Source organism: Papilio machaon, chromosome 3 (assembly GCF_912999745.1).
Source record: "Papilio machaon chromosome 3, ilPapMach1.1, whole genome shotgun sequence".
Taxonomy (NCBI): Eukaryota; Metazoa; Arthropoda; class Insecta; order Lepidoptera; family Papilionidae; genus Papilio; species Papilio machaon.
This window is the reverse complement of record NC_059988.1, coordinates 8,120,266-8,131,775: the sequence shown is the minus strand read 5'-3', so window position 1 is coordinate 8,131,775 and position 11,510 is coordinate 8,120,266. Positions and strand designations below refer to the sequence as shown.

General features: G+C 31.3%; 1 protein-coding gene across 1 annotated transcript; it reads right to left on the bottom strand.

Moving 5' to 3' along the window:
• Positions 1-3,807: 3,807 nt before the first annotated feature.
• LOC106719707 (protein obstructor-E) lies at positions 3,808-9,802 on the bottom strand. Its single transcript, XM_045685982.1, has 5 exons — positions 9,655-9,802; positions 5,968-6,162; positions 4,610-4,813; positions 4,258-4,471; positions 3,808-3,931 (listed from the first exon to the last, which is right to left on the bottom strand). Exons 1-5 carry the CDS (start codon positions 9,695-9,697, stop codon positions 3,874-3,876), a joined length of 714 nt encoding a protein of 237 aa, XP_045541938.1. The 5' UTR covers positions 9,698-9,802; the 3' UTR covers positions 3,808-3,873.
• Between the last annotated feature and the right edge of the window lie 1,708 nt (positions 9,803-11,510).

Genomic DNA, 11,510 nt, shown 5'->3' with positions numbered 1-11,510 from the left:
AGAAGGTATCTTGTGATACTTCGTTGTATTTAATTTATGATCGAAGGTAAGGAAAACATCTTTATGAAAAACAAGAATTTATTCGCAGCTTTGTCCGCATTGAGTTTTTAAAAAAAACTCAAGCGGTTTTTTTAAAAAACTAAATGCGGAAAAGGTTCTGTATCATCGAAAATGTGTTTCAAACTTTTATCAGAAACATGATGTTTTTTGTTACAATAGCGTTCAAATTTTGATCGGACGATTCAAAACATATAAGAGATCATATTAGGGAAATTGCAAGTTGTTGATTATTTTTGTTTTCTCTTAAAACAAATTTTAGAGATAAAACTAGCGTTAAATACGTGGTTATTTAATAACTAACTTAACTAAAGCTTTGAGTTCAATTAGAGAGATTAAGTATTCTTCTCGTAAGTTCAATTTCTCACAAATAATCGTAAACTTTATTAAGTTTTAGTTATCGTATTACCTCGTGAAAGTTCTGACAGTTGATAAAATTACTTTATTACATACATACGTATTTTCTAATTTGGTATGTAGCAAGATCTAGATAAGCATTTGATATGAACAAATTAAGTAACGCGAGCAACAATTAAGGTTGGGTAACAGAATGTCTGTCGAAAACTGGTTCTAGTATTGTCAGCTAGGACCCGTGCTTGCGTATGCCTTGGGCACGACTTGCACGAGCGCATTGCGTCTCAAACTTTAATCAGCCCTTATCGATATATTAAAGTATGATTTTTTAACTAATCAATATCATTAAATTTGTATAGAGATAAATGCTTTATTCCAACTTTCATAATGCTTATTTTAAAGAGTTAGTTGTTGATAGAATTTACTTTCTGGAATGTTGTCTTTGCCTCCTACGATAATTTTGATATTCTGAAAGACTCAAAGAGCTCAAATATTATTCCGCAAATTTTATTGGTTTTTTTTTTTCAAAACAGTATCCTTTCATAGTCTACTAAAAATTGTTTAATAGTACGTACATTCATCACTTACAACTACTAAAGAATACAAGAATAGAATAAGGTCGCTGACATTTGATGTACATTACGCGTTTTATAGTTGATAGTGTACCCAATAAAAAGCTTTTAAATAATTTAATTGTGGTGGCGGAAAATTTTAGTACTCAGTTGTTTATTATATTGCTAGAAACTTATCCAGGTAAAGGTATGAGTAACTGGTTACTCGTATCATATCGCTCTTATCGCGGTTAGTTCTGCAAAAAAATATGTAAAACCTACTTAGGTACAGGCAGAATCAAGACACGACGAGTTTGTCGGTCTATAGAGCCCAATAAGGTTTTGTGGTATTTTATATCATTGACAGAAGGGGGCTATATAAGTTTTTTGGTCTATAGTTGAGAAGTACTGTTTGAACTTAAATAGCACGCGACTAAGTTCGGCGCGCCGTCACCTCAGTTGCATAATGCAGTGATTCATATTCACTACTTCGATTGTAGAAGAAGACTGTAATTCGATTCGGATAATGCCTTTGTTTGATTCAACGAATCGCTGAAAGGTATTCACGTATTGTAATAGTCGACGTGTATTGATAACGTGCATATATAAATACAATGACTGAAAGCAAATTCAAATGTTAAATGTTATTTTCAATGATTCTACTATTTTGTTTTTTAGATAGCTTTGTTATACTGAGGTATTAAGTGTGGAAAAACAATACTTTTTGCAGCTTTTAAGAATATAAACTGTCATTGTTTTCAGTAAAAATAGGAATAACGTTAGATCCTTAACCAATTTTACAGCATGGCCATTTTGTTACCCGACTGATAAAGATCAGTAATGTTTTAAACATAGTTATTATTTATTTAGATGTCTATTTTAATAAACAACTCACAATAACGATTATGTATTTGTAATACGAAAACATTTTTATCTTTACACAGAAAACATTCAAATTGCATTCAAAAACAATACTCGTACACGTCTTCTGATTCAGTATTTTGCAAATGTACTCTAACTTCCTTTCACCGAAGTCAGTCTGTGCATCGTAAGTAGCTTAAATTTATTTAAGAAATACAAGAAATAAAAAAAAAACATATAAATATAATATGTTTTTAACTTGCGTATATTATGTTATGAGCGGGATATGTAGATAAAGTAATTAAAAAATTACCAACATGACAATATATTAAAATAAAAATGATAATAATTTATGCTCGAAGCCGGAGTAATCAACAAGTTCTGTGTGGCTATGGTCAGCTTTAAATTATCTATGTATTGAAATGGGATGTACTGAAAGAAGGACCCTGGTACATTCTGTTCGCTGAATTCATTGTTCTTAGTGGGACAAATTTGATACGTAGAATGGACTGATAATATCTTGAAGATGATAATTATTTATTATTAATAATCAAAATTAAGATAACAGCAATGTACATAGCATGTTCAAGGTTATTTTATGAGACATTAATTTTTGAAAGTGGTTAATTTTAACGGCCACGTTTATTAATGTGGTGATTTGCTAAACATAGTTTTGAAGTATGTCTTTAAATTTAATGCAGTTACTTAAAGTTAATTTGTATGCAGAGTACAATGCGATTCGCTGCATTTAAGTGCTAGTTTAGACATAGCGGCAATCGCGCTGTTTTAAAATCGCGGCGAAATCAAGCGGATCTTATTTACGTAGGTAGATATTTAATCGCGAGATTACAGCCACTTATGCCCAGGAAAATAGAATCGTGCGGCGCCTGTGTGATATCTTTTGTATGGATTTCCTGGAGCTCGCTATTGCTTTGTTATTCGAACGAACGCTATCAGGGCACGCAATTTTCTTTATAATGACCTGCGTCTGAATACTTACACAATTTTGCGGTTTCAAATCGCACGCTTTGTAAACGCACGATTCCCGCCGTTTCTGAATTTGCGGTAAAATGTAACATAGATGTATAAAAATTCCTGATTGCTGTTTACGATAACTTTTGAAACTTTGAAACTTTTGAAACTTGATAACTTTACTGAAAATTGTTGAGTGTATCGTCGACTCTCATATAGTTTTTTGAATAATTACCAGCCGATTTGTATTATAATAATATTGTATTAAATGAAAAAAAACGATGTAATATCAAATTCTTTTAAATATTTTCAAATTACTCGGAAATACTGAAGGATCGTAACCGTTACGAATTATTTAAATACTTAGGCAGTTTATTTTGTAACTTATGTGACGACATTTAAAACATTTTCTACAAGTAATGATTACTCATTACTTAAAAATGGCAATAGCCAGTAAAATCCAGTACTAGGCATAGGTTAAACGTATGCGTACAATGACATTAACTACTAGGATGTAGTGAAAGGTGTGTTTAATTTAATAAGTGAGCTGAGCCACTTGAATGTTGGGTTAATTGTTTTATAATTGCAATAATTTTCATTTCTTAATTGAATAAAATTAAAAAATGTTTAAATTTTGATAACTACTGAATACGTAGATAAGGTCTTAACGCGGCGCCCAGTTTACAGGAAAAAGAAAATCTAATTATCAGCAATGTAGCCGCCTTAGTTTGTTATAGAATTAATTTGTGTCCAGACAGCCTACATATTTATAAACTGGTAGTTTTTGATTAAAGTAACTAAAATCGTATGTATTCATTTTTTATATTTAGACTTGGGTATTTGAAATGTTATATTCGTAGCATCCGTAGACATATTGATTCTAGGTTATGTGAAATAATATTTTTGACATGTACCTGAATTGTATATACCTAATACTCAGAGTCAACGCAAAATATTTTATATAAAAAGTCATATATAAGTTTATAAGGGCTATGAAATAAAACGGAAAAAATTATTGTCTTAAAGTATATTAACTTATCAAGTCTTAGGTGTAACTAAATTAATAGTAGCACTATATTTAATTTCTCGATTTAGGTGCGGGCGCAGCTTCCTCCGCATCCTTGTACCAATCCTCGCTGTAAAAAAAAAATTACAATTTATTTAGTATTAATAAAATATTGACAAAATGAAATTTTCAGTTAAGTTATGGTTCTAGTTACCATAGTAACCTCATTAGTTAATTTTTTTCGTATTTGAAAGAAACTTTTGGGTTTAAAAAAGTATCCAAAAAATGTTTTTGAAACTTAATTTTTTGCTTTAGCTAAATTTAGGTACAATCGCATTATAATAATTATTATAATAATTTTTTTATATAATATATTTTGTTAAATTTTTTTTTATAAAATGTATTATATAAATAATAAGAGAATAAATGAATTATAATAATAGTTGTAATACTGACCATCCGCGAACATTTTCGGGGGCATCACATTTCTGTGACTCTTCGTTGTAGACCTCGCCGACTTGGCAACCAAGGTCACGTGGCTCCACTCCGTTCAGGCACACATAGAAGCGCTGGCAATCGTTAGGGTGGGGGAACTTGGGGTGGGCGACGGCCTGGCCTTGGGCGTCCACTAGTTGCTCCTTGGGGCATTCAAAACCGTCCTTGGTTTTCTCTAAAGAAAGGAATAATTAATGGTAAATATTTAATCTCTACGCAACTATATGTACTACTTATATACAATAGCTAGATGATATATTATTTTTATAACGCAGATTTCAAAATTAATAAATGAACAATGGTGGATACTCACTTTCCTGGACTTGGCACCCCTGTCTTCCAGCGGAGTCGGGCCACACGCAGGTACCGGAGTACTCGTCGAAGTGAAGGCCGGCGGTACATTTGACTTCAATAGCGTCACCCTCGATACAGTTGAAGAAGACGTTACATACGGAAGGATCGGGGTGAGCGAAGAAACCGTTGCGACGGGGGCACTGGCTGGTGGGCTTAGGGGGCTCTGTAATACAAACGAACGATTTAAAATATTTTATTATACGCTTTTATACTTATACTTAAAACCTAAACTTAAAACGTATAATACAATGACGTCAGTTAATGTTCTCGAATAAAATTTTATCAATACTGCTGTGTTACGCGTTCATAGTTATTGCAAAAAACGACAATGTGAGTCAACACCAAAACAACTTTTGAAATCGAATCATTTATGAAACCAATATATTGCATCAGATTTAGTAGGACATGACTTTCATTGTAGACATGGGGCGATATCGGTGACAGTGTCGGAACCTTGAGACACGAAGCCTCGTGAATTCCACAAGGAAATACGTATTAACAGTAAGAATAAATAATGAAATAAAGACAAGGAAGTGTGAGAAGTTTATTTCACTCGATAGACTCGCTAAATAAAATGTCGCTATTTTTAATTTGTTCCGTTCTCAACCCATTCGCCTTGGACCGACGAGTTGCGTTGTCCGGTATCGAATTCCTTTCACGTTTCGTTACACGGTGTGTATAAAATTTCTATAAAATCAGTATAATACTAAACGAACAACGTTTTTGACATTAAAACTCGCGTCACGAACTTTGGACAACGTTCTCCATAGCAATTGAAGGTAAACAATGCCTAACTGCGCATATCCAGCTAAAATCTATGCTCGATTATTCTCTGACAAGTCTACGATCTTGTAGGTAAATAAAATTTTGATGTCAACTTACTGTCGCTCATTATTCAAACTGAGTAGTCACACTTGCGGAATGTAATTTACAACATCATTTAAAAAGCTTTACTTTAAGTATTTAATTAACATAGTCTACCGCATCGCAACAGTCTCATGTATTTATTTCGTTCGCATAAGGACATATAATTATCTCGTAAATGTACAACTGATTGGCCTAGAAAATCAAACGAGTGTGACCTAGGTGGTCTAAGGTAGACGGGATACCTTCACTTTACTTCGTTCCTGTGAACGACCTCTTATACTGGTATGACATTGCTTGTAAAATAAAATATATATTTCTAATTCGGATTTTAATTTAGAACTAGTAAGGGTTATAATTTCTAATATTTTTTACTTTATATGATACTTATTATGTCTATTTTCATGAACTATTTTATAGATTTAGAAATATTTAAGGTGTTAAAAAACTTACGCAATTCGGTTCTGTCTCCACAGTCAACGTTGAAGGGTTGGTCGCACTTGTTGATTTTCCTAATGGTGGGGTCGAACACCAGACCGTCGGGGCAAATTTTGGTGGTGGCGACGCCATCTACACACTCGTAGAATTTGTCGCACTGTCTGTCATCCTCGTATTGACCATCCTTATTCGGGCATTTGAATTGGGCACCTTAGGAAATAAGATAAGTTTATGTTAAAAAAAAATAGTAAAATTCCTGTATTTTTTTATGATTTGAAATCATTTACGCGTAATTATTATGACGTGGTAAACTAAGTGAAAGCATTATCTGATAGAACAGGCCTCGTGTCCGTATTCTGACATTGTCATAGTGAAGCGTGCCAGATTTTTTATTACATAAGAACACACGTTACATAATCAACGACTTAAGATATTGACACGCAACAGCTACAGTGATACGTTAAGCAATAGTTAAATCTAGTTGATTGAACCTAGTTACAGGATGATTTGACATTTCAACTAAGTAGTGACATATTTGTCAATATAAATTATTAACATTATACAGGTAGATTAACTAGTAGTTGGATCCCTAATATCCACTGTTTTGTATACAAGTCTTAATTTATTAAAGTAAATTAAATTAAGTTGCTGTCGTAACTGCTCATACATAAATGAATATATTATGATAAAAAACAAAAGCAGATCGGCGTGTTAGAGATTCTTACGAATTTGCATATCGTGTTCGTTTTCATTAAAGTACAATTTTTAATATATAATTATATCAGGAAGTTGGGAAGATTTTTGCCAAATGTCAAAACGATGTTAATTTTATTTTTAATTAATACTAATTGAATAAATGATGATAATATAATAAGCTGTATTATTATAAGATAATCGATGTTAAGTTCGTGTTAGTATTATTCATTTATTTAAAAGGTTAAAGAATTTAAATATTTATATATCATGTGCATAATGAAAATTAAAAATCAATCACTAAAATTACGGGGGTTAATTGTTTGCATGTGTTTTTATGCATGTATTAACAGCGGAGGCGCGACGCCCGCGCTCAACGCAACATGCGAGTGACGCAACGCGAACGGCCCGAGAAGTGAAAGTTAAGTTACAACATTGAGGTACCGGTGCATCGCTCACTGATGCACTGGGGTCGGCACTGTCATGTGACCCTAAAGGAATTTCTGTACTCCCTTGAGTCCTTGAGATCCTTGAGTCCTTTATAATATCGAGAACCTTCTATAACGATGTAAGCAATGACCTGAATACTTTTGTCTAGATATTTTAGATTATTTAATCTTATAAAAGGTTCGACAAAGATCGAGTATCGAGTATCGCACTTAGAGTGTTAGGGAGACACTGGATGCAACTTTGAATCCTTAAAATTGACATTCTCCAAACCAAAGTATGATAATCAAGTATTTTTTTAAAATACTTGTGTAACGCAGTATAATTATCAAATTAACATTTAAAAGTTTAACATAAGCTACTTTATTCATATGCTAACCTTGACACATTAAATTTCGTGTTTTTTATTTGCTTAAAAGTAAAGAAGAAAAACTGGTTATGGAAACTCGTTACTCGACTGTGGTCACGTTTGCCTGGCCATCGGTGACAGATTTAAAAAATAACTAATTAAGTCAAAAGGTATTTTCCGTGAACGTGTTAGCTGCGTTTGTTTAAAGTCTCGGTTCTCTTTTAAATATTACATTTTTAGTACCAAGACTACCATATCCTTTATGTATGAAAATTTTATGAACATCTGATAATAAATTCTTATTAATTATGTTTTTTAATGACCTCGGCCAGATAGGATTTATTTTTGTAAATTAACAATAAATATCTTAAGTCAGCAATTACTAATTGTTTTTAGTTTTCAGAGATTATAATTATAACAGTATCTCTATCATCTAATTCCAAGTAAAGGAAGCAATTTACTTTTTTCAAGAACTTTTATGTTTGTTGGTTTTAAAAATAAAACTAAGCTATTTAGGTTTAGCTTTTTAGGGCAGAAGATTTAAAAATAGGATTGTATTGATGAACATTTCAGTGATTGTTTTTTCCAGTCACTGTTAGAAACTAAGTAGGTAATTTACTTAATTGTACAGGCATTTGAGAACCATTTGTACGATTAGACTGTGACCTAGACATAGCTTACTGAATTACAATCTATGAATTTGGAACCAGTTTACTTGGTTAGATAAGAATAGACTTAAAATAGGTCTGTCCAATTACATAGCTTATGGCCTGCTTATTAAAATATATATTCATTTACATATATAGAGGTAAATAATACTCATTTAAAGAAACTATAAAAAAAGTTTTTTTTTTACTGTGATATAAAAAGAAAACAAAGTAAATCTTGAAGTAATTCGTTTTTCTCAATTATTCCATCACGTGTATAGTTTTAACTTTTATTGCTTTATTAAGGTTTTATGAGAAACACACCGAAATAGGTAACAACGCTAAATTGGACTTTCCATTTGACTGAAATACTATATTTTTTATTTATGATGGCTGAATACAAAGAAACAAGGTATGCGGTTACACAAGGATGACGTTCACATTCAAACTCACTTTGTAGTCTATTTAGTTACTTTTTCTTTTTTAGGTTCGCTGTAGTGTAAAATTAACTCGCAAGAAATAGCGCTGATGTCGAATGAACGTTTACAATAAAAAATATAATAAGTATTGGAAATGACATTGAGCAATGAAATACGCACTTTAAGCAAATTGTGTCATATCTTTGGCATATACTTTGTTCTTTCCTTTTTAAATTTAAAGTGAAGAAGTTAGTAAAGTAATATCGAAAAGACAATATCAGAAAGTTATACTTATTTACACTATAGTTCTATTAACATGAAAAGTATTTATAAAACTGAAAACGTTCGATTACCTACTATGCCTAAGCAAATACATATTAAAAGAATTAGCTAGTAGTTAAATAAGTATGATGTTGAATACAAATTAAATGTCGCATGTGGCAGACGGCCCATGAATAAGACATGCTCAGGTAAGCTAACAAAATAGACAAGATCTTTAAAATAGCAAAAAATATAAAATGTTTTTAATTTTGTTTTTTTTTTTTCACCAAATCTTGACACTGAACTCCTTTTTCTTTCGGTAAATTTTCAGTACAAAAGACATCAACGCGTTCAAGCACAAAGTCGATTCTTTCATAGCTCTTGAACAATTACAAAATTCTGGAAGTTCATATGAAATGTATTGCTTAAAAATTACAGTGTTTGGTGCATGTTTTCCTAACAATTAAGTTCTATAATTGGACTAAATTGGGTCACTTATTGCCTTATTCACTTTTTAATTAGTGTTTGTGTTAGCAAAGGGTTTAGGAAATTATTGTCTCAAATAAAATGGTTGTTAAAAAGTCCTCTTCCAATCTTCTTTATTTGCACTAAAACTCGTATGATGCTCTCCAATGGAGACATTTAAATGAAAAGGACAAGAATAGTATTGAAAATTATTCCAAAAACAAAAAAACGTTAGTTGAAGAATTTTGTATGAGAAAAAAATAACCACGCAACAAGAAAATATATTAAATTAAGTACATTCAATATTTTTAATAAGTTAATGTTTGAAAATCGATTATGAGTGAAATAAAGTTGTATAAAATTAGATATTATTAGCGGAATATAATAATTTTAACATATCAAATGACATTATAAGACTTACTTGCTAAAGCGGCCACTGCCGTCAATACGATGAACACTTTCATGGTGACCTTTTGATTACAATATTTAAAAAAATTATATGATAAAAAATACAATGACTAGATAGCGGCCCGACCCCTCTGGCGACCCTGGTGCGACTGACGAATATTGCCTTCGCGCGCGCCTTTTCTTCACCTGACCTGTGTATGCGCTCCTAAAACCGGTACGAAGACTAAGCTGTGATTTAACTAATTATTCTATCAGCAGAAGTAAAATAAATTAATACTTAATCAAAATTATGAATATAATAACTAAAATGAGACATCTTAACTGAAAATTTATAAATTTATGATTTTATTCTTACTGGCAATGGTATACGTGTCACAATAAGTGACCTCTTAGCCTTATATGTGGTTAACTGTACGTTCTTAACACACGAGTGGCACGGCGTGCATAATAAATAGTACACTAGTAGTAGTAGTCAGTCGTTTGATTTGAAAAAAATATCTAGGCTATTATATATCAATAATGTACTATGGCAATTAAATAACAACATTTTTAACTTATATTTCTTTTCATTCTTCGTAAGTGTAAAGCGACAGGAGAGGTATTCGAAGGTAATTTATTCGTGCATTTTTTTATTTTTTCTTTATTCGATGCACGTATTGAGATGTCTTGTACATAGCCAGGCGTGGACCGTTCACTTCGACATACCTTAGTTTAAATTTCATGTTATTCAACTTTCCAGCGAGTAAATCCTGAGTATTTTTTATATAATTATCGCTTCCTATTTTAATAGGATCAGTATGTATTATTTAAATTGACTAGTCAAGAATAAGTTTCATAACTATAAATTTTAACTTCTCAAAGTCTGTACTAACGAGTAAAGCAAGAAGAAAGGTATTGGATATTATATATTAAATCAAGCTTTTTAAAAACGTGGTTTTTCACTGACATGAAAAATGTATAAAAACATTTAGTAATTTCTTTCATTATCTTTGAAAGTATCTATGGGAACACAAAAAATCTGAGAAGTAATTACCTTGTTAATTTAAAATTACCTTGTAATTACTTTTGGAATAAATATAAATAATAAAAAGGAATAATATATAATGAAATGGAAGGAGGAAGAAAATAATATATAATTAAAAGGAATATCTTGACATTCCTGTATGAAATTATGTTTAAAAACTTGGTGTTGTGGGTGTACAGATATGTGCCTATTCTTCTTAGTTTCTATACGTTTTTGTCGGCACAATGATTTGTTACAAGGTCTTATATTTAATCCCTTCTAAAACCTGGCAATGTGCTGAATAAAACATTAAGAAAAAATCCTAAATCATTATAAAAAACCTGTGGTTTTACAACTGATATCATAAAATATTTGCTATGTAATATATGTATGTTACACGGTAACATATATACAAAAATAAAAGAAATAAAAAATGAAACGCATAAGGCGAGGAATTATGGTAAATAGATTAGAGCAAGAGCTTTAAAAACTAAGCGACATCTCAGAAGTAAACTATATCGATAAGTTATCGTTCAAGAAGATAAACAATAGTACTATGTGGTATATTTATTCGACAACACAACTTTCTTCTCGTCCGTTTACTACATATGAAATTATTTTCAAATAGATACGTACTTATAACTAATTTAATTATTGAAAACTTTTTCATTCAATGTCGTACAATTTCTATCGCCAAATAAAATAATTTCGACAATGATTTGTCGAAAGATGTAGACGCATAAACAATAGAGCTACAAACATACGTGTGATGTATTACAAAACACTTCTCAGTAAGATCTGCAACCGGAACTTAGACATAGACATCGAACATTATCAAACGGCATTACATCATGCGCAGACAGCTG

Excerpts from the sequence above, each read along its gene's own strand:
- LOC106719707 (XM_045685982.1), bottom strand. The coding sequence starts at position 9,697 with ATGAAAGTGTTCATCGTATTGACGGCAGTGGCCGCTTTAGCAA. Across the intron at positions 4,472-4,609 it reads GGGGTGCCAAGTCCAGGAAA|AGAAAACCAAGGACGGTTTT; the intron begins GTGAGTATCCAC and ends TCCTTTCTTTAG. Across the intron at positions 3,932-4,257 it reads CCCGAAAATGTTCGCGGATG|CGAGGATTGGTACAAGGATG; the intron begins GTCAGTATTACA and ends TTTTTTTTACAG.